Below are 23,246 nucleotides of genomic sequence, written 5' to 3'. Positions count from 1 at the left end.
TTTTCTTCCACAGAGCCTTCCACAGTGCACTGCACAACGTAGGTCCTCAGCAAGGTGAGTCAATGGTCCGCCCGACGCCTCTACTCCCAGGCGTCCTTTCTCTTTCCTGCCCCCTTCAAGCTGTCCCGGTTCTTAGAGCTCACCTGTAGCTCACCCTCCTGAAAGTCTTCTTAGCACCTTTCTCTTTCTTCCATAAAGTTCTTGGACAGGGCCTGGGGGAGAGGACCATGCTTCACACCTCGGTCACCCTCTAGGTCAGGCCTTGTTTGGGGGCCTCTGTGGTTCTCACCCAGTCAGGGTCAAGTCAGAGTTCTGCTTGGGAAGTGGTACGTCACGCTAAGTCATTCATTCTCTAAGTCTCTTCTGAAGATGGGTCAGGGTGAGGAGGCAGAATGATAGACTCAGCGCTTGTAAGAGTGAAAGATATATATTTAAAGGGAAAACAGTATCAGAAAGAGGCAGAAGTGACCTGTAGGGCCCAGGCCACATTTTTTCCCATTAAAAAAATCTCAATTCAAAAGCAGTTTCAACAGATCCCCGTGGTCCCTGGGAACACTAGCCTCCTGATTCTAATGTCTACTGAAAACTGCTTTATTCGTCTTTCTTTTTCATTTTTTTCAATTTTTTTCATTTTCTGTTTTCATTTCTCCCAATTCTGCTTTCCCTCGCTCTTCCAACTCTGTTCTGCCAGCTTCTGAAAGACTCTCCTTTTGTCCTCCCGATTCCTTTCCGATCAAGTCTTCCGAGAGGCTTTGCTCCAGATCGGAAGACCTCCTGTAAATTTCTCTTGATTCCCTTCTGTTCAGTTCTGATACTTTCCTGCCTGCTTCTCCTGTACTGACGCCCAGTTCTCCGGACGGTCTCTTGGCAACCTCTCCCGAATCTCTTCCCGTGGCTCCCAGTCCTCTTCTTGAGGAGCTCGTTCTCTCTGCTTCTTTCTGCCTGTCTTCCTCCTGCTCACTCACGGCGGTCAGAATGTCTTCGTAAGACGACTCATCCTCTAGATCTCTCTCGCTGTCAGCCTGCTCTCTGACCCACTGCTTCATCACCTTCTCGGGCTCGTCTCTCCTCCTCCTCGTTCCTTCCTTCTCCTTCGCCATCACTGATGCAGTATCCAATGCAGCAGCCTCTACCGAAAAACAAGAGGATGGAGGAGAGAGAGGTAAAAGTCTGTCCGACTCTGGGCCCGGGTGAACCCCAGCTGAGGGCGGGGAGAGGGGGGGTGCTGCACTTCTAAGAGGACTCCTTTCCGGAAGGAGAGGAAGGGGCTCATGCATTGCTGAGCACCAGCCCTGCCCCGGGCACCATGCGGGCTGCACAGATGACACCCTCTGATTGTCGGGCGTGGTGTCATGAGAATGTGCTCCACCACTGATGTGAGTTTGCAGTCAAGGGACCCAAGATGGGTAGAGAGAAGTCACATACCACGATCACACTGCAAACCTGTACAGTCAGAATTCAAACCCAGGACAGTCTGCCCCCACAGCACTCTCTCTTTCCCTACAGGAAATAGTGTAGGTGCTGGGAAAGGACAGAGGGGGTCTCTTCTCCAGCAGCCTAATTCTGCATTTCTCTTTGTCCCTGGGAAGCACATTTCATCATTTTGGTGGGAGGTTCCCTCTAAAAATATGAGCAGACTGCTTGCAGCAAGTTCAGCTGGAGAGCTGTTTTACAACCAGAGAGATCCTTGCTCCTTGTTTCTACCAGCTACAGAGAAAAGCCACCAGTCTCCTTCTGAGTCACCTCCACATTCTCCTGGAAGCCCCTGGTCTCTAAGGTGCCTGCTGGGGCTCCACCGTCACAGCGTGGAAAAGGCTGCCATTTGGTGGTGAAGGCTATGCAATGCTGCCACCTGCTGTTCTGGGAGGGAAGTGCCCGGCAGCTGCCACTGGGTGCAGGCTACTCCGATAAGGTTTTTTACACCTTCCCCAGCACATGGTCGGTGGAGACTGGCAGGGCATGTGAGGGAGGATGCTTGGAGCATCTGCCATTTCCCACCTGTGTCCCTTCACATCTGTTGCTCTTGTGGCTTTTGACAGCAGCTCCCAGGTCATGTGGGGCAGAGGAAGAGCCCCTCTCTGAGGGGATCCAGCTACCACATGACAGGCACTGGTTAAGGAAGGGCCGCTCAGGTGCCCACAGACTCCACCCCCAGATTCCCACTACCACGCCCGGGTCAGAGAGGGCTTTGGCCTTGGCTCCTGAAGGCAGCTCTGTCCCCTTGGCTGCAGGGTAACTGCGATAAGGCTTAAGCACCGCAGAAGGGCAGGTGGAGGCGGTCTTGTTGCCAGGATGGCATGGAACCATGGAAAGAGCCTGGGTCCTGGAGCCAGGCTGCCCCAGACAGGAAACCACCATGGGACTTCAGCCCTTTTGCCTCTGTGTCATCCGTAAAATCAAGCGACTAGTAATGCTTATTCCATAGTGTTCTCGAGGAATCGGATAAGTCTGAACATAGTGTATGAGGTCCCGAGAAGAGTGCCTGGCACCTTGGAAGCACTGAATGGAGAGCAACTTCTTGCATCACTCATCCCTTCTGGGGTCCGTCCCTAATGACTCAGTGGGGGCCGGGATCCCTGGGTCCCAGCCACCTCCTCTTCCCTCACTTCCTTCAAAGAGCCTGGAGCCAGGGAGCCAAAGGCCTCTCTGCTCTCTGAGGCCTTGGGAGAAAGAATGTGATATGGCAGATCCATCTCTGCACCTCAGCCCACCCTGGTGCCCCTCTGCGCCCTACCCCTGCCCCTTCTCTACCCATGCTGGCCCCAAAGAGCAGCGCCACACAGCAGTGGACAGTGTGGCTCTAATCAGACTGCTGTGTGACCCTAAAGAGCACCCATCTCCTGGGGTGGTGAGGACTGAATGAGATGCCTCACCCAGTGCCTGGCACACAGGAAGAGCCCCAAAGTGTAAGTTATGGTAATTCTGCCTCTGTCTTTGCTCCTGCTAGTCCCTGCCAGAAATGCCCTCCCTCTTCCATCTTGTACCTGGAAAAGCCTCGGGCATCTTGTGGAGCCTGAAAAGGGTGATTCTTCCCCTTTGGAGCCTTCTCTCTGTCTCCCCAGGGAAGACTGAGCGCTTTGCCTGTGCTCCCAGCAGAGCAGGTCTCCCAGCTCAGCACCCACCTGCAGGAGCCCATTTGGGGACAACTCTAAAGGCCTGGCTTACCCAATGAATGGGCAGTGGGCTCCTCAGGGGCAGGGGCTGAGCCTCTGTCTCCCCCAAATGTCACACCTCCCTGACACCTGAGAAGTGCTCAGCAGATACTTGATGACTTAATTGAAGAAACAGAGGAGTGGGCTCTCTGGGCAGACCCCAGCCCGAGGTGGGCTGGATCGCCTCCAGTCTCCCGCCCGGGGGAAAGGCTGGGGCTGCTGCTGGCACTGAAATCAGAATGCCTGGTAGTCAGCGCTGAACCCTGAGACTGCAGAAGCTACTGGACGGTGTGGCTGGGACTGACAGAGGGAATGCAGGGGGAAATTCTGGAGCTGCGGTCTCAGGAGCTCTGGGAACTCGCCTTTCTCTTTCTTTTCTTTGAACAAATCCTTGTAGTTTGTTTTCTTCAGCTCGTTGATGATGCCCTTGTTGGCATCGTCCAAAGCCTGTGGGTCAAAACAAACATAGATTAAAAACAAACAAACAAACAAAGCCTGTGGGTAATAGAGGAACCAATAAACTCTCATAACCCCTATTTGGCCCCTACACTTCCCCTTTCACCCAAGTCCCAACCAACCCCAGGAGGCAGGGCTCTGCACTACCCACCCCCTCATTTGCTCCTGGCTCCTCCAAAGGCTCCTGCCCCGAGGTTAGTTGCTACCAGGGACCTGGAAGTACCCAGGCTAAATGGCATGAGGTACCTGATTGCTGGGAACTCAGACCTCATTTCCCTTGGGCTTAGGCATGTATTTGGGAAGGATATGTATCCACTGATCTCCACATTTTTATCTGAAGCTTCCAGCCAATGCAAAGGCTCAGGGCAAGTCCCTGAGGCCGCAGCAGGGCAGCAAGCCATGGAAGGCACTGAGACACACGCTGCGGGGCACCTGGGCTGGCCTGCCTTCAGAGGGGCTTGCAGGGTGACTGCAGGGCGCCTGGGGGCCTGGATCTCAGCCTGTGCACCTTTGAGACAGGCTCTGCCTTCCTCCTCGTGACTTGCATGGGCGGAGCACCCGTGGGCACTCGGAACCATCTGCTGAGTGACCACCAGGCCTGGACACGCACGTGCAGTGTTGGTCTGCACCCCCTGTACGCCTTCCTGCCTGGAGGTGCCCATCCGGGTGGGAAAAAGGTCAGGCACCGGGTCCCATGAGGAGCCACTTAGGGCTGTGGGGCTGCTTGGCCCCACGGGTACTTCTCTCTGCCTCTCAACCTTTCGGCACCCCACCCAGTGCGCCAGGGGACCACAGACCCTCCTTGATGGGAGAGCCCCACCTTGCCTGCCTGCTGGGGCTCTCTCACTCTGTGTGCCTGGTCCCTAGGGCACTGGTTGTGAGAGAGAGGCTTTTGTTACAACTTTCCTGCTGACATCAAGCTTCCTGAGGGCCAGGACCATGGTTGTCACCTTTGGGCTGGCCAGTCCAGGCTGGCTCATGGTCAGCAAATATTTGCTGAATTTAACTGCCACGATCTCTCCAAGTATTTGCAGGGCGATCGTGTGGAAGCAGATTTAGTGGGAACCGGGGAGCATGCACTCCCAAGTGAAGGGGAGCGCTCCGCCTCTGGAGGCCAGATTTAAAGGCAAAGGTGCACATCCAGGGAGCCGGCCCCTCCTAAGTCGCCCTGGGCCAGGTGAAAACAGGGCACGGACTGCCACATGGTGGGGCCCCTTCAGGAGCGACTTCTCCTCCACGACCAGGAAAACATGGTTTCACGGTGGTCTTCACAAACCATGCTCTCGCTCCCTAAAAGTCCGAGTGGGTCAGGTGGCTTCTTTGCCATTCCTAGACCTTCCAGTCCAGGCTGGTCCACCAACTGTCTCGGGTTCTTTAACTCCTTCTGCCATCATGATCCAGTCCCTGGGTCCAGGCCAGGGTCTCCTTTCCTACCTCCCACACATTCCTCAGCACCCAAGGCCTCCCAGCCTCCCTCACCTTCAGCCCGGCCAGACCCTGCGGTCCTTGTCCTTCAAAGCTAGCATGAGGGTCCCCTCCAGCTGCAGCACATTCCGGATGTCACTTCCCAGGGTCCCTGCTCCCTTTCCTGAATGCCAGCTACACCTCCACCGTGTTTTCTGCAGCCGTGCCCCTCGTCCTGCCCACGAATTACGCAGTCTGGCTTCTGTCAGCCAGGGCAAGAGGATGAGGACCCTGCATCATTCACTTGAGCAGACGCTTGCTGGGGTCCAGCTATGTGCTGGTGGTGGCTCTGGAATTTTGACATGGGACAGCGCAGAGGCAGCAGTCTGGCCAGCAGCGGGAGGGACGTGGGCAGGGGGTGCATGCTCCTACTGAGCTGCCTACTGCCTGGAGTGGCTCTGGGAGCAGCGGCTTTGCCTGTGGTCTCTGCCTCCTGAAGCCGACGGCCTAGGCCAGCACCCTCCAACAGAAATCTCTGCGACGATGGGCCCACTCGGGATCTGTACGATGTAGCACCACAGCCATGTGCGGCTACAGAGCGCTCCTAATGCAGCCAGCGTGACTGAGAAACTGAATTTTAAATTGTATTTGCTTTTAATTCCTTTTCGTTTAAGTAGCCACACGTGGCCAGCAGCTGGCTGCCTTATGGAACAGTGTGGTCTGCTAGGAGGTAGCATTTTTGAAACTGCAAACCTAAATCAGTTCAGAAGGTCTCCACCAGCATGAAATAAAAGAAAATGAAAAATAGAATAGGAAATACCAGCGTCCAGAGTAAAGATGAGTATGTTTCGTAAAGCTTTCCATTTGTGTGTATTTCAAATGAAAATACGTGCACAGAGCTGCTGTGTGGACTGAGGGCAGCGGCCGACATCCAAAAGGCTCGGCCCTACCTGCCGTGTGCCCGGGGGTGGTGGGTAATCAATCTCTGTGGATAGGCCCCCTGGGAAGGCTGAGGGGCTGAGGGCCTGCCCACCCCGAACCCCAGAGAGGCCCAGCTGGGGGAAAGGCTCACGCTGATGATGGCCTGCTGTGCCTCGTTGTTGTGAAGAAGCTTTGCTCTCTCTAGGGCCTTCTCGAAGTTGTTCACGGCCGCCTCGAAGTCTCTCAGCTTCACTGGAAAACAGAGGGGAGGCACAGCACGGGTAGGTGGTGACGTTGTGTGTTGCATGATGCGGCTGCCCTGCAGGTGCCAGGCCCCCTTAGGGGCCCCTGGCCCGCGCAGACCCTGGGAGGGCGACCCTGTGTCATCTGGAGTCAGCCCCAGGTCTCTGGCAGCATCATGAAGATGCTCGGGGCCACCCTTTGATTTCCAGTCCCGGGCCACCTCCCCACTAAGGACAGAAGCTGGGACCCTGGGGCATTCAGAGCAGTAGGTGAGGGAAGGGGGCCTGGGCCCACATCATGTGACTCTAGGCCAGGGGGACAACTCAGTCTTGCCCTATATTTAGATTGTTCCAGAAAGGCAATCCATGTTTTAAAAAAGTTCGCTAAGGTTCTTTAAAAACCCTGTGGAGGCCACAGAAACACAGAAGGGTCGGACTGACTCACGGGCCAGCAGCTGGGAGCCAGGCTCTCGGAGGCCGGCACGCCCAGGGCGTACACTGAACCCAGAGCCGGGGCAGCTCCTCCGGGCTCACCCACTCCACCACTTACCGCTGGAGCTGGGACTGGAATGACTGACTGCCCTTTAAAAGAGCTTAAGTTCGGGAAGGAACGGGAGAAGTTCTCACCAGTCAAGGTGTGGGGACCCCATATCTTAGCTTTTTCACGTACCACAGCTTTCTGGTATAACTGAATACGTGTATGCCCAGACCCACTCCCTCCTGAGAACCACTCTGGGACCCGCGGGGCAAGGGGGCCTTGAGTCTGTAAGGCAAACTGCTCGAGGCTCTTCCATTGGAAGAGCAATTCACTGTAACTCCGAGAGCATACAGAGTCCCAGTAAATGTGGTCAGATGTACAGAGCTACATAAAGGCAGAGTCACAGTATTCACCGAGGCCGCTGTGAATGAAGCTCAGTGTCACTCGGACGCTGCAGGTCCGCAGAGGAGTCAACATTTATGCAAGTAAACACTAGAGGCTATTTTTGTTTGTTTTTAACTGAATCTGTCACCTAAAGTTTTCCGGACCCTGGGGGCTGTTCTCCCCTTCCTCCCCACTCTGCGCAGGCACAAATCCTCACCTTTACACCTCCATTTTTCCTGAGCCGTAAGTAGGCTTTCCCAAAGCCTGCAGCTCTCTCGTCACCGTTAGAGACACTAAGGGACGTCGACGAGAGGGCAGGAGGAAGAGGCGAATAGTCAACGAGTGTTCACTGCCTGCCAGGTCCCGTTCTCACTGCCCACACGCTCTTTATACCAACCCCCTGGGCAGATACGAGAGTCATCCCTACTTACAGCGGACGAAGCTGAGGCACCGAGTGGCACTTGCCAAGGTCCCTGAGCCAGCAGGGCCCAGAGCCCAAGCTCTGCCTGCCCCGTAGGCTGTGCTGCCTCTAGAACCCAGTGGCTCCCAGGCTGCTGCATGTGCTTTTTTTTAACCTCAGAGAGGGGAAACTGAGACGGGCAGCGTGGGGCCCAGCTCTCCAGGGGCCCTGAGGGCCCAATAAGTCTTGAAGAGTGGACGCAAGATAATGTCCACCCGGAGGGATATGTCCCATCTCCGCTTCAGCTTACATAATGCCCTCCTGAGGACAGAAAATAGTTCTAGGAAAAGCCGCAGTAGTCGTGTCCGTGATTTAGGTTTAAAGCTTTCCGTGGTTTTCCCTACACTTTTAGGAAAGCAGCTATGATTTGTAACCGGGCCTGTGAGGCCCTGTGAATCTGGCCCCTCATCAGCCTCCTTCCTCCAAACCTCCCTGGCCCCCGGGAGCTCCAGCTAACATTGGTGTCCTTTGGCTTATGAAATCAGCCCAGTTCCTACCCACCTTCCTAAGTGCTGTTCCCTCAGCTCTTAAAACAGCTGGTGCCTTCTCATCCCTGAAGTTTCTCCTTAAAAATTACCTCTTTAGCCCTAATCAGTGTGGCTCATTTGGTTGGGTATTGCCCCTCAAAGTGAAAGGTCGCTGGTTCGATTCCCAGTCAGGGCACATGCCTGGGTTGTGGGTTTGTTTCCCAGTTGGGGCGCATAAGAGAGGCAACTGATGGATGTTTCTCTCCCTTTCTCCCTCCCTTCTCCTCTCAGTAAAAATAAAATAAAATAAAATCTTTAGCCCTGGCTGGTGTGGCTCAGTGGGTTGAGTGCCAGCCTGTGAGCCAAAGGATCACCAGTTTGATGCCCAGCGTAGGGCGCATGCCTGGGTTGTAGGCCATGTCTCCAGTAGGGGGCGCTCGAGAGGAAACCACAAATTTTTGTTTCTCTCCCTCTCTTTCTCCCTCCATTCCTGAAAAATAAATACAATCTTAAATAAATAAATAACATCCTTTTTAAAAAGTTACCTTTTCAGACAAGAGGGCAGGAAATTGTTATCAGGAAGCTACCAAGTATTTGTAGATGAATGAATGATTATGCCCCTGAGCACAGCATGGGTCACATTTCCTCCCTTAATGGGGGTCAGCTGTGCACCCAGAGCAGGAGGAGCAGCTTAGCACAGCTTGACAAAGCCCGAGCTTTGGAGTCGAATAGAACTGGGTTCTAGTCCCAGCTCCATCACCTATCAGCTTGTGACCTGGAGTCCTTTCCACTTTAACTTCACATTAGGGAAATATTTCAAATATACACGAAAGGAAGAGGAGTATAACGAACCACGGTTACTCATCACTCAGCTTCAACAATTATCCCAATATCGCCCACCTTGTTTTATCTGTTTCTCCTTACCCCTGCCCCTGGCTGGGTTTCTTTTTTAAGATTTTTATGTATTTATTTTCAGAGAAAGGGGAAGGGAGGGAGAAACAGAGGGAGAAAAACACTGATTGGTTGCCTCTGTGCCCCGAATGAGGCCTGAACGCACAACCTAGGCATGTGCTCTTACTAGCAATTGAACCGGCGACCTTTCGGTTTGCAGGCCGGCACTCCACCCACTGAGCCACACCCCCTGGGGCCCTTGCTGTTTTTTTAAAATGATTCCATTGAGATGTAAGTCCTACATTACACAATGCACCCATTTCTAGGTACACAGTTCAGTGGTTTTTGGCACATTTATAGAGTTACGCCACAAGTGCCACAGCCCAGTTCTAGAGCACTTCCATCACTCCAGAAAGTTCTCTCGTGTGACCTGGGGCAATCCGCCGAAACACTCAGCACCTCAGTTTCCACGTCTACAAAATGAGGACAGTGATGCCCACGTCACCGGCTTGCATAGTGATTAGACGCAAGAATGCCAGTGTAAGGGGCACCAAGGCAAGAGGAGGCGGCGCTGTTCTGGTGACCTTCATGGGTGCTCTTCATGGGCAGCGGCAGCTCTCCCCGAGCCCTAACTGAGCTTAGCCCTAACTAGGCACTTACGCTGGTCAGAATGGAGGGGCTGATCCCCACTCTCAGGATCAGAAGTAATCTGGGCAGGGGCGCACTGGGATGTTACGTTTGGCCCACAGAATTCCCAGCCCAGGCGTGGCAGCTGCGCCTGAGGCCTGGGCAAGGCAGGGTGTCCTCTCCGAGCCCATACCTTGTGCCTGGGCCACCAGAACACTGGCGTTCAGCTGCCACTCAATGTCCCCCTCTTCCTCCGCACACTGCTGGGATTTCTCGCCGTAATTCTGGGCCTGCCAGGCCTGGTCCAGCTCCAAGTAGCAGCGGCCAATCTCATGGAACAGCCAGGTCTTCTCCAGAGTGGTCTTTGCCAGAGGGATCTTCTCCTCCCACCTGGGGACAGGAAGAGCCCGGCCAGAGTCCTGATAAGAGCTGTTCTCCAACCACTTCTTTTAGATGAGGGGTGCTGCTCGTAATCACTAACATCTTTCAAAACTTTCAGAACTATGTCGGAACATCTATGGGATGAAACTCGATACAACATTTGCAAATAATGTTTACAAATGGCATTTGAAATACCATAAAAATGCTGTTTAAGCATATTAAGTACATCTGAGAAAAAAATGAACACAGACAAAAGAATGGCATGTGAACCAAAAAAGTTAAGAGTAGGATTAGAATCAGGACTTATCTTTGGGTGGTGGGACTGAATAATTTTTCTTCTACTTTTCTGTATTTTCCAAATTAATATTTAATAATAAGTGCATATTTACTATAAAGCTTTTTATTATAAAAATATGTAGGTGAGTGCCGGCCTATGAACCAAAGGGTCGCCGGCTTGATTCCCAGTCAGGGCATGTGCCTGGGTTGCGGGCCCAGGTTTCTCTCCCTCCCTTTCTCCCGCCCTTCCCCTTTCTCTAAAAATAAATACATAAAATCTTTAAAAATGTAGGTGAGCTCTCATACTCCTGTGTCTTTCACCACACAGACACCAGGTGCCATTCGGGAAACCAAAGGACATGGAGCTGAGATGAACAAGTCTGTTCCAATCCAGTGAGAAGGCCCGAAAGCCTTCTCTCTGCACCAGGCAGGCGGGCCCGAGGAGCAGGCTTGCCCAGCCCAGGCTGGTCTGCAGTTTCTCCCCTGAAGTTTCCTTGGGGCTGACTCACCCACTGCAGGAGGTCACTAGCCCCAGGGTTGGACATCAAAAGTCCAGCAGTGGGGCCACCTGCAGAGCTCAGACTCTGTTACCATTGTCCTCGCATGACCAGAGTCACAGAATAGGGTCAGAAGAAGTCCAAGACTGCATCGGTTCACCAATTCCTGAACAGGTCCAGGGTAACAGTCACCTGGAGCGCTTGTTAAAACAGATCCCTGTGCTCCAACCCAACCCAAGCCGGTGGAATCGAAATTTGCAGGGAAGAGGCCAAGGAGTTCACACACCTAGCAAACGCACGAGGTGATTTGTCACTGGGACGCCCTGAGAAAACCCTGATTCTAGTCTGCTCCTTAATCTAACTGTTGAGCCCCGGAGTTCGCAACGCAGCTCTCCCATGGCCGCCTAGCAGAGCTGGGCCAGACTTGGGTCTTCCCCTGCCTCTTTGCCTGGCATCCCGGCCCCAGGCTGGACACCTGGTGTGAGGGTGGGAAGTCCTGGCCCCAAGATGTGGCAGGGCCGTCCTTGGTCACTCACGTGTCAATGGCTTGCTGGAATTTCCCGACTCGGGCGAAAACCCTGCCAATGTTGTCCAGCGCTCGCGACTTGGCATCAGGAAGGTCGCTGCGGGGAAGAATCATGAGAAGCTGTTCACTAGAAGTCAGTCATTCCAGGCACTGCGCAAACAGAAAAGCAGTCAAGGACAGGGTCCCTGGCTTCAGGGTCCAGCTTGAGGGATGTGCCCAGGCTGGCAGGGATGACACACACAGGGCCTCTCAAGGCCTATAGCCAAGAATGAACATTACTGGGAACTTTCCAGTGGGCCAGCAGTCAACAGTTTGCAAAGGTGTCCATTTGATCTAATAATTCTCCTTCTAGGAATTTACCTCAAGTGGATAATGTGACATTAAGGCACTGTTTATAAGAATAAAGATTGGAGCCCTGGCTGGTGTGGTTCAGTGGACTGATCGCCAGCCTGCAGACCAAGGGGTCACCAGTTCGATTCCCAGTCAGGGCACATGCCTGGGTTGTGCCAGGTTCCCAGTGGAGGGCACATGAGAGGCAACCACATATTGATGTTTCTCTCCCTCTCATCCCCTCTCTAATAATAAATAAATAAAATCTTTTTAAAAATTATTATTTTTTTTAGAAAGAGGGTGAGGGAGAGAAAAAGAGAGGGACAGAAACATCAATGTGTGATTGTCTCTTGTGTACCCAGGTACCCCCCCGCCCCAGGGTCCCTGGCCCAAAACCCAGGCATGTACCCCAACTGAGAATCGAACCAGCAGCCCTTTGCTTTGCAGGCCAGTGCTCAATTCACTGAGCTACACAAGCCAGAAAAATCTTTAAAAAAAAAGAAAAAAGAAAAGGAATAAATATTGGAAACAATCTAAACGTTATCCGTGCCTTAGCACCAGCAATTTTTGTGTCTGGAAAACACCCTTGATACATTAAGTTCATAAGTCAGATGGCAGGAGTATTTTCTATGTCTAGCACACCATTTTTGTTAAAGATAAATATGCGGGCCTGCAGCATGATGCTGCGCTCCTGGCTTTGGCAAGGAACAAGGGGCCGCCCGCCAAGGAGTGCCATGAACCCAACTCCCGAAGCTGGAAGAGGCAAGGAACCAGCCTCCGCTTGAGCCTCTAGAGGGAGTGAGGCCCTACCAACACCTTGATTTTCACCCCGCCCAGAAGCAGAGATTTATAACCTCCAGAACGGTAGGAGAATAAAACTGTGTTGTTTGAAACCACCAAAAGAAAAAAAAAAGCAAATAAATAAAAAGTGGGCCTTTTTAAAGTAGAGAGAATGGAAATCTAACTATTGACAGTGATTATCTAAGGGAAATGAGAGTATGAGGGAAACTGTTAATTTTTCCATATTATTTAAATGTTCACAGTACTCACGTATTCACTGTATACAGTATTCAGTGTTTACAGGAAAGAGAGTAGGACATTTCCATGATGGAAAAGACACGTGCACCCCCTTACCGCGATTGTTTACCATCACCTTGTGGACATTCTGCGCTCTCCGTTCAAAATTACCTCCTTCCTAACAAATACAGCAAGGCCTCCCCCGCCACGCCCGCCCCCCACCCCTCCGCTCACTCTCCCCCTGTCCGGTGCCTCTTCCCCCCTTCAGCGCCTGCAGCCCAGCTGGCTCCCAAGTTCTCCACGACGCCCTCCCCCTCTATCCAGCCTTCCCACTGTGGCCGGCCTGCCTCTCTCAAATGCACATCTGATAAAGACACTCATGTGCGCACAGATCTGGGGAGTGGCCCCGCAGTGCTGCAGGCCATGGCAGAACGGGGCGGCCCAAGTGCCCCCAAAGGGGTAGTCACGCAAATCACTGTGGGAGCGGAAGTGCGAATGAAACGTTTCCCCAGACGCACTTAAAAATACCAAACAAACAGAAGCGAGCTGCTTTTGTTTTAACGATCCTGTGTATGCAGAGTTGTACTTAAATGCGTAGGTAAATGCATTAAAAGGGGCCAGAAGGACCCGTGTCAACTCGTTCCCAGAGAAGTGAGGGGGCGGGTAGCTGGGGGAGGGGAGGGAGAAGACTGTCAGGTTCTGCTGGCAGCACTACGTGGCTGCGAACCAAGTATAACACCGTGCAACTTATGTAAAATCACACTCGTCCGCCTTTAGTACCTTCAGGCTAAGGTCCTTCCTCCTCTCCTCCGGGCAGCTTCCCGACCTCCCACTCCACACGGGGGTCTGGCCCCCAGCCCTGCATGCTACCTGCAGTTCCCCAAATCCTGACACCCCGCCACGCCCCTCAGCCTAGGGGACCCTTCTCCCTCCTTGTCGCCCCTTGCAGACACCCCTGACCTCTCTGAGGTCTCCTTGGCTCCCGGCAGGGCTCCCACCTGCCTCTCTCCTTGGACCCTTGACCATGCTTTGCACCTGCTGCTCCCACACCACCTCTGATGTCTGCTCCCCTTGTCAAGTGGGGGCTCTGTTCCGGTGTGATGAATGAGTAAGTTGTAACACGGTAATTTATCCATAACAATAGTGTCATATGTAATAATAATGAGAAAGCATGCGATCAAATCATCTAGAGAGTATTCAAAGAAAGAAGCGAGGGCTGTGGGCATTGAAGAAACTACTTAGACGAGTTGGGATTTGAGCTGCACCTGGAAGAATGCCAGGCTTTGTGGGGGGGGGCAGGGAGGGGGTGTGTGGCTGACTAGAACAAGGGAGAAGCTGGGGCACACTGAACTCACAAGCAAGACTGGAGGCCCGTTTGCGGATGTTATAAAGGAACTAACTCTGAGGAACACCTCTATTTGTTCAGCCACTCAGCGTACATTTACTGCGGGCCCACGTGTGGCAGGTGCTGGGGGGAGAGGGAATATGCGATAGTCCCATCCAGAGTCCAGAGTCTACAGGACCACGTGAGTGTGGGCAGAGAGCACTGTGGGCAGAGAGGAGGGATTTCCAAATCACCCCTGGGACGCAGGGCGAGCTTTCCAGAAGGAAGATACTTACTTACATTTTGAAGAATGGGTAGGAAGGAGTTGATGAGGAAAAGGTGGCAAAAAAGGAGGTCCCGTTTAGGGACTAGCAGGAGCAGAGCCACAAGGTGTTGGCTGGGACACAGTTGTCCAGGGGCCCGGAGAGAGCTGGGTCAAGAGGGACAAGCCAGGTTAGGGAGAGCAGCAGAACTGGGCACTTGAACTTTGTCTGACCTTCACATTTGTTTGCACCAAGGGCCAGCTGGGCAGCAGGACATCCAGGTCAGAGGAAACAGGCAAGAAGCAAAGGAGGGTCCGGACTGAGCTGTGGGAGGGAAACTGCAGGGGAAGAGGCGGTGTGGGCAGGACCCGGGGGTGCCAAGCAGGGGCAGTGAGGGGAGGGAGGTGTCTGGGAAGCAGCCTGGGCTCCTTCTTGGAAACTTGAGTGGCCACAGTGACATCCTCACGGATAGGGAACCCTGGCACAAGAAGTTTGGGGGAACATAGGGGACTCCACTTTGGACATGTTAAATTTGGGGTCCCTGTGGAACACCTGAGTGGAAACGCCTTGGAATCAATTGGCTATGCAGGTCTGGGGCTTGAGAGAGAGTCTGGTCAGAAGTACAGATTTACATTTCTTTAGGGCTTGGGATATCGTTGGATCCAGATTACTGTGTATACATATCTTCTTTAACTCTCATGACCCCTGCGAGCCGGCATTATTATGCCTTCACTAGGGGTGAGGAAACTGAGGTGAGCAACTTAATCAAATCCACAGCCTCTGAGGGCCGGAGCCAGCCATCAAAGTGAGGTCTGTCTCCAAAGTTGGTTGGCTTTTTAATTTTTTTCTGCTTCCAAAATGGCCAACAAGTGAAACTTCTGCTTGGCACAGCATAGGCAGGTGAGGATCCGACTGGGAATGGGCGGCACGCAGGGCTCAGATGAACGGGAAGGAGAGGGCAGGTGGCAGGAATGTTCAGGAAATCCAGTTCAACCCAAACGCAGGCCTGACAACAGCTTTGCAGAAGTAGGACCAGAGAGGGCCTTGCATGGGAGGCAAAGGCGTTTGGTTAACCTGCAGGCAAAGAGGGGCCAAAGCCTGTCTGTCAACAAGGGAAGCAGGGTTGGCAGATGACAAGCAGTGTGTCTCTAGAGGTGACACGTATGTGAGAGCAGCTGGAGACAGGGACAGCCAAGGGCCGACCTGCGCATAGATACAGGATGATAGGAGGAGAGAGTCACAAATGACTCCAAAGGTTCAGCCCACGTGCCCAGAAAGCCACGGTACCTCCGAGAGCAGGCCATCATGTCTGGGAAGAGCTGGTTCCTGGGAGCATTTATGTTACTCCTACTCTGGACACACAGCAAAGCCCTGAGGTCTTTCTGTGTGCTCTGTGTGCTGTCCTCCTCCCACCCTATCAGGTGGGGCTGTAGTTATGTCCGCCTGACAGAAGGGACACTGAGGCTGAGAGAGGTTAAGTGCCTTGCCTGGGAGACACAGTACCCATGCCCGCTTGGCCGGACTCCAGAGCCCTGGCGCTTAGTCAGCACTGGGTGTGCGAGGCCCTGGCTGGATCTGACCCCTACCCATTTGGTCCAGCCTCCTCTTGGCCACTCTCCCCCTGGCAATGCCCTGTGCTCTCCAGCCTCAAGCTGCCTTCTGCCTGCCTGCCCCAGTGACTTCTCACAGGCCAAGTGTATTCCCCAAAGCCTAATCAAGTCTTCCCTGGACAGGCTGCTCGGGGCACTGGGTCCTGTACTTTTCCCTCACGATATGTCACAAAGGCGATTTATTAGCTATGCCACTTTTTCTTTCACAGCTGCAGGGACATGGCCCTTGCGTCTGGTCGCTGTCGTGTCCCCCATGCCAGCAGTGGCATCTGGCACACCCAGGATGGAGGAAGGCTTGTTGACATGAGCATCTCCCCAAGAGCCAGACCATTGGGAGCTTTTTAGTTTGCCCTCATCCTTGCGGCAAAAAGGCTGACAGTCTCATTCCACCCCTTACCCTCTGCCCCGAGTCCCCGGCAGGTGGCTCCTCCCTCTGCAGGTTCGACCTCAGGCAAGCAGGACAGAAAATAGGAGTTCAGCCTCCAGCAGCCCTGGCAAAAGGCGGAGATACACAGCCCAGCCCCACTCTGCTGCAGGCGCCTGGGCCTCGCCCTCCTGGCCCGAGGAGGCACTCACTATTCCTTGGCGATCTCCAGGTCTTTTCGGTGGCTCTGCAGGGCTGCCACCATTTGCCCCAACTCAATCTGGGCATTCCCTATGCAGCTGTACAAGTTTCCAACCAGTTCGTCCTTGTTGGGCACCTCTTCTTTGTTCCATTCTAGCACCTTCTTCAGCACTTTCTCAGCTTTCTGAAGGCTCCCTTCAGCACTGCCGCTGGTCAGCACTGGGGAGGGAGAGAAGTGATGGGCAGGTGGGAGCAGCCTCTTCCTGTCTGAGGGGAGCACCCACCTCCCCCCACCCCCACCCCACCCCATTCACAGTCCAAGGAAGCGGGTGGCTGAGCCACGCTATTGTTCCCTTCCCACCTGGCCAAGTCCCGCCCCTCTGAGGATACCCCCACCCACGCATGTCAATGTCTTCCAGGCTCTTGAGGATGTAATGGGCTGTCTGTGAGGGGCTGCGTTTGCGGTTCCGCAGCCATTTCTCTTGCATCAGCTTCCGGTCGCGCTCCCTGGCGTAGATGGGCTTCTGCTGCCTCCAGAAGTCACTGCGGGAGTCCAGGTAGTTGATGCCGGTCATGATGAGGTCCTCCACGGTCAGGCCATGCTTGACGGTGCCTTTGATCAGATCTGTGGGAAAGGGTGTGAGGAGGAACCCACCAGAACAGGCATTTAAGAGCCTTGCCTCCTCTTGGCTCCCCGCCCCCTGTGGGGAACTCTGCCTGGAGTTGCAGAAACAGTGAGCAAAGCAAGAGCGCATGGGTGGCAGTGTGGGTCTGTCTGAGCCCAGACGAGGCCAGAGCCCTGCCTCCAGGCATTCTCACGGTACACAGCTTAGTGCATAGGCCCCTTTTGGCAAGGTATGAAGAGATAAAGAAGGGGCAGCTGGTGACTAGCCCCCAGCCTCAGGGCTCCCGCATTTCAGGCTTGTCCTTAAAGAAGACAAAGTCTAAATGCACAACCTGGCCCAGGTAGCCAGCACCCAGCAGTTCCCCGGACGTTAGGTGGTCCAGTTAGGTGCGACCTGGGAGCTGGAGGGGTGTGTCCAGGTCCTGCCCGCCACCTGAGCAGAGGCTGGAGCTGGTAGCAGAGCTGCAAGGCTGGTGGAGGTGATGTTCAGGCCACCCTGCCCGTCCGCAGAAGCTCTCCCAGGGGGAAGCACACAGGCGGGTCTATTATGGAGACATGTCAGTGGTGAGGCTGCCCTGTGACACAGACCTGCAGGGAAGCCTGCAAAGACCTTGGAAGTCAGTTCTGGAGGAAAGCCATTTGATTCAAGGGTGATCCCTGCCCAGGCTGATCAGCGAATGGCAATAGTCCCATTGCACATGTTTATGTAAAGCATGCATTTCAAGGCTCCATCCCGCTTCCTGTCACTGCCTGCACAGTGGAGTAGGAAGAGTGTTGGACCGGAGGTTAAGGGGCCTGGGCTCTGGTGCCCACTCCACCACTAACTAACTTGTCAAGTTACTCCTTGAACAAGTTACTCGCCAATCAGGGTCTCTCTTTCCTTGTCTATAAAAGGAAGGGCTGTCCCAGATAAGCTGTGGGACAGTCTAGTATCACTGTTGTAGGGTTCCCCTCTAGGGCCTCCCAGCTGGATTACCTTGCCCTCTGTCCTTACTGAAGGTCCAGGGGACGCCCCCTTCAGAGACAAGGTGGGAGAAGGACCCAGAGCTTTGGAGTTCCCTCCCAGCGTACCATAGCGCTCAAGAGCACGGGTTCTGAAATTGAACTTCCCGGATTCAAATCTGAAAGCTGCGTCACTGCTTACCTACGTGGGACCTTAGGTGACTTAACCTTTCTGCACCTCACTTTCCTCATCTGTGAAACGAGAGTAGAGCCTGTCCATAGGAACACGATGGCTGATCTTAGAGAACAGGCTCTGCCTCGTGCATGAAGTCCACCCCACGCTCCCTTTGCCTGGTGTCCTGCTGCAAACAGTGTCTGAAACCTTCGTCCAGTAGGAGCTTTTCCAGATACTCCTTGTCCACGTAGAGCTCGCCCAGGAGCTGGCGGACAGTCTTCTCACTCTTAAGGGAGCCCTTCCGCTTGGACTGTCTCGTGGGGGCGCGTAGGAGGTGTCTCACCAGATGTGGCTTCTGCAGGGCTTTCATACTCTGGGAAGACGGAGCAACACCGACAGAGCCTCAACACAGAGCACAGGGAGTCAGGGACCAGGGTCTGTGGTCCCATAGTCTTCCTCCAGGACCTCGGGCCCAGGAACAGCTGGACTCCCAGGGCCCCTCTAGAGCTGGGGCGGAGTCCTATGCTGCCTGCAATGGGAAGGAGTTAGCTGTTCCCACGCAACAGGGCCACTTGGACTTGTGTGCCTCAGGTACATGTGGCCTCTTCCCTTGGGGGGGATGTAGTGTCAGATCCAGGGCCCTTACCTCAGCCTGCTTGCTCAAGAAGGAGAGGTCTCCTTTGTTCTCCAGCTTAATGGAAGAAGGACCTGTAAGAACAGAAGCTGGGGTTCAGGTTGGCCAGGCCTCCAGCATGATCTCTCACATATTTTTAGGTGGAAATAGCTGCCTCGGGCAGGGGGATGGTAGGTATTGTTGCAAAGCTGGCTCTGATACAGCCTGGCAGGCAAGTGGTAGAGATTTGGTGTAATGCTCTTATAGGAGCTAGGCAGCCCTTGCTAGCTCAAGGCCATGGCAGCCAGATTTCCAAACAAAGAGATCTCTCCATCTCATGCCATTTCCACACTCTGAATCCACACTAGCAAGCTCTCACTCTTTCCTCCTCCCCCCTGACCCAAAGCCAGCTCTTGTGTAAGAGAGGACGCCAAAGACTAGGGAAGACTAGGCTCAGGACTCCATTCCACCCTGTGACACCAGGCCAAAAACGGGCATACTCGTCTGACTTGGGATGAAGGAAAGAGCCCTGGCTTTGAGAATAACCAGACTATGCAGTGCTCAGCACTGTGGGCAGGGGATTGGCCCTCCCAGTGAGAGGTTCCTAATCCTCAATGAAATCTGCAGCAGTCAAGTGCACGCATGGGATTCCCTATAGGCCTCTTGGTGGTCACCACCCGAGACACCTCAGGCCTTCCTCCAAACCTAAGAATTCTACGAGACTTCCTGGATAAGGGAAAGGCCCATGGCCACTCACTTCCCACTGAGTTGTTGATGGCTTCCTGGGCTTTCTGAATTCCAACTTTGAATTCCCGATCAGGCCACAACTTGTAGCCCCGATGATAGAACACCAATGCAAACTCAAAGTCTCCCATGGTGTACAGGGTCTCAGCCTTTTGTAAAATCCCCTGAAATGAGAGGAAGTCAAAATCAAGGCGGGCAGACAAGGCCTTACAGGACTCAGGTGTGCTGGAACAGAAGGGTCCTAAGTGGAAGGTCAAGGTTGGGATACAGAGGCAGAAAACAAGGCAAGAGACCTATGAAGACAGAGGAAACGCCATCAAACTCTAGGCAGTCTGGCTGGTTCTTCCACCACTACTCATCAGAGGGCGCTGCAGACAAGGGCAGTGTTAAAGCAAGATGGACTTCTCCACCCATGCGGTCACCTTGCAGAAAGTCGGGTCCCCCTGGAGCGAAGCCTCGGCGTCCTTCAGGGACTTCTCCAACTCTCCCATCTTCAGGAAGCACTTGGAGCGGGCAACCAGGCAGTTCTTGTCTCCATTCTGAAGGTGAAGAGCCTGAGAAGGGAACCACTCAGGTCGACAAGTACCAGGCAGGGCAAGGTAGAAGCTGGACTGGAAATAGCAGCCCAAACCCTTCTGCCAGAGTATCAAGGGACTCCTTGGGGCAGCAAACAGAGCTTTGGGGCTTATCAGATGAAAAGCAGCACATTATCCATCTTTGCTTAGTCAACTCCATTATCTGCAAGAGGCTCATCTTAAACAAGGTCAGATCACAAGCCACTGGTTGAGACGTGAGAATATACTACTCTGTGGATAATATTGAATATCCCTGAGTGTCTACGATTCCCCCACTCCACTCAGACAATAGAATCTTAGGACGTTTGGTGCATACCCAATTCAACCACAAAGCTGAAAGGGGTGCACAACACACTCAAAATACATTCCAAAGGCCAACAAAATGGATTTTAAGACAATCTGCAACTTGAGTTATCCATTCCACCAGCCCTCTTTAGTTGCATAGCTTTTTGAGAATGAATCACTATTTCAGGTGATTAAGATGAAAATGACCCCTGACCTGTATGGCTCCATGGGTTGAGCACCTCCCTACAAACCAAGAGGAACATGTGCCCATGTCAGGGCACGTGCCTGGGTCGTGGGCCGGGGTCCCTGGGCTGGGGGCATGAGAGAGGCAACCAGTCAACGTTTCTCTTGCACATCAATGTTTCTCTCCCTCTTTCTCCCTCCCTTCCCCTTTCTTTAAAAATAAATACAATCTTTTAAGAAAAATAAAAATAAAAAAGATGAGAATGCCAGCAAAAATGAAACTGTGGTTTTGGCCCTAAAGTGGGAACAGAACTCTTTCCCTACTCACCGTGTCCTCTCTTCTTCTGCTTGAAAGATCTTTACCATAGTTCTTCCTGAAAGCATCGACTGTGTCTACCTCTTCCTAAGACCTTCCTACTTTTCCAGGAAGAGGAAGTAGCTATTGTATTTCATGGGGGGGAAAAAAGCCACTTTTCACCCAAAGCTATCTTCCCTCAGGGTGTTGTTTTCTCTGAGGTTCTTCAGGACAAAACATGATCCAAAAAGAGGAAGATGGATGGGGGCAGGGCTCCTGAACTCAGCTGGTGGTCCATCTGGTTGATGATGGACAGGACAAAAGACTCTGGGTAGCAGATGAGAAGCTTGACTTTGGGATGAGTGTATGGACAGGTTTGCCAGAGCTGTTCTGCCACTCCCCTTGGAGTAAGTGGCTATTGTAAAAGAAATGGTCATAAGAGCTAAAAACTTATCTAAATACTTAACTTGCAAGGGAGTTCTTCTGGTGGTTAGCACCTCAGAACTGGAGCCTGAGTGCCTGAGGTTGACTCCTTCTCTGCCTCTTGCTAGTTCAATGATCTTGGGCCTGTTACTCAACTTCCTTATCAGTTTCCTTGTGTATAAAATTGTGTAGTAACAGTACCTCCCCCACAGGCTTCTGCTGCACTTAGCAGTATGCCTGGTATCCTAAAACAGCACTTAATCCCCTTATTTACGGTGGGATGGAACAATTCATACTAAGGTTGTGTATGATAATGTTAGTTATTTACTGATCCCCTTCTATAAGCAACTGAGACTTCACTTCTGCAAGAAGTCTCCCAGCCAATCCCCCGGCCAATGATGGGAAACTGGGGCTGCTCTGTAGGAAGCCAGTCAATCACAAATACTTGAATAAAAAGGAAGAGGTCATTGTGAAACGCACGGAATGATTACCAAGAATCAGGAGGAATGCAGTGGGAATTGGTAGGAAATGGCTCAGCAGGGGATTATCTGTCACAGTGGCGCATTAATCAGGAACAAGTGAACAGAGGTAACACGGTCATCCATGCATCATCAGGACCGCAGTTATCAGGCATCCAAAGTGATGATGAATGATTGATAGGTTCAGAGCTTGACTCACGTTGCTGAAACTACGGGCAGCTTTAGAGAACTCCCCGCAGAGATAGAGCCGCTCGCCCTCCGCCATGTAAGAGGAAAAGGTGCTTCGCAAGCCGTTCGTTTCTGGGTCCTCTATCTCCGACATGATAACGAGATTCGGAGAGACGCTTAAGCACAGAAAGGGAAGAAAAGCAGCCGGAGAACCTCCGTCTAGTTTGTGGAAACCCTGTCTCTTAGCAACCGGGATGCACAGAGCTACTTCCGGCCCCTCCCCTTGCTTGTGCCCCGCCCAAGTCCCGGGGACAACTGCAGCTGGTGGCCAGCCTGCGCTTCGCCCTTGCAGCTGCGCACTGGGTGGAGGTGTGACTGTCGCTTGTGAGGTGGGTGTTCGTTCTTGCACGCTCCACCGGTTCTCTGGTTCTCTCCGTAGTTGAATCGTGTCCAAAATTTACAGCCAGAAAAATAAAATAGGAAGAGGATGGAGCCAGAATTCCGAGTAGGGATAAGGCACGCGTGGTGAGGACATGTTCACCGCGTGGGCCAGGGGTGGGGAAGAGCACTGGGTCTGGAGTCGGATAGTGCTTGCGCAGTCTTCATTCCCTTCATAACCTTGCGACTGTCTGGGAAGGGCTCTAAGCCTTTAATATTCTTCCTGCCAAATGAATGGAAAGATGATAAAACCTTCCATATGTGAGGGTCTGCATGAGACAAAGTGAAAAATAACGCTGGGCCCAACCCTCGGTTGAACACATTTTTTTATTGAACTTCTGCTGGTGGCGGGACTGGATCAAGGCCTTTCCTGACATGCTTCCCTCTTCCCTCCACTCCAGCCCCTTACACAATCGGACTAGGTTCCAACAAACACCCTTGCCTTTCCTGCATTACTTTTAAAATGTCAACTTGCAATATCAATAAGATTGTGACCCATACTAAGGATGCTTGCAGAAGTGGAGTCTCGGTTGCCTATGGAAAGTGGTCAGTAAATAACTAACATTATCACACACAACCTTAGTATACATTGCTCCACCCCACCGTAAGTAAGGGGATTAAGTGCTGTTTTAGGATACCAGGCATACTGTTCAAGCCAATGGGTGAGGGACTGTTATTATTCGATTTTATAGGTGAGGAAACTGATAGGGAAGTTGAGTAACATGCCCAAGATCACTGAACTAGCAAGTGGCAGAGAAGGAGCCAACACCAGGCACTCAGACTCCCATTGGGAGGTGCTAGCCACCAGACTATGCAAAGGCAGGGATCTTGTGTTAACCCTGAATCTCCAGAATTCAACACTCTGGCACATAGTAGCAGCTAAATAAATCATTGTTGAAGTTGAAATAGTAAAATGATACCCTTAACTACACACACACACACACACAATGAGTACATGGAGAAAGTGGGAAATCTGAATAAGCTCAGTGGATTGTGTGTCAATTTCCTGGTTGTGTTTTTGTTCTAAAGT

At 52.8% G+C, this 23,246-nt stretch overlaps 1 protein-coding gene across 4 annotated transcripts; it reads right to left on the bottom strand.

Annotated features, from left to right (window-relative positions):
- Nucleotides 1-79: 79 nt before the first annotated feature.
- ODAD4 (outer dynein arm docking complex subunit 4) lies at nt 80-22,000 on the bottom strand. Of its 4 annotated transcripts, none has more exons than XM_024553979.4 (12): nt 21,810-22,000; nt 19,793-19,924; nt 19,384-19,534; nt 18,660-18,721; nt 18,221-18,386; nt 16,672-16,896; nt 16,283-16,490; nt 11,173-11,259; nt 9,676-9,872; nt 6,085-6,185; nt 3,515-3,599; nt 80-1,129 (listed from the first exon to the last, which is right to left on the bottom strand). In XM_024553979.4, exons 1-12 carry the CDS (start codon nt 21,930-21,932, stop codon nt 618-620), a joined length of 2,049 nt encoding a protein of 682 aa, XP_024409747.3. In that variant the 5' UTR covers nt 21,933-22,000; the 3' UTR covers nt 80-617. The 4 variants fall into 4 exon arrangements, with proteins under 4 accessions (XP_024409747.3, XP_045046101.2, XP_045046102.2 ...); XM_045190166.3 differs by having other exon boundaries at nt 19,793-19,909; XM_045190167.3 differs by having other exon boundaries at nt 21,623-21,898.
- Between the last annotated feature and the right edge of the window lie 1,246 nt (nt 22,001-23,246).

This window comes from Desmodus rotundus, chromosome 9 (genome assembly GCF_022682495.2).
Source record: "Desmodus rotundus isolate HL8 chromosome 9, HLdesRot8A.1, whole genome shotgun sequence".
Classification (NCBI taxonomy): Eukaryota; Metazoa; Chordata; class Mammalia; order Chiroptera; family Phyllostomidae; genus Desmodus; species Desmodus rotundus.
This window is presented reverse-complemented; position numbering and strand designations above follow the sequence as displayed.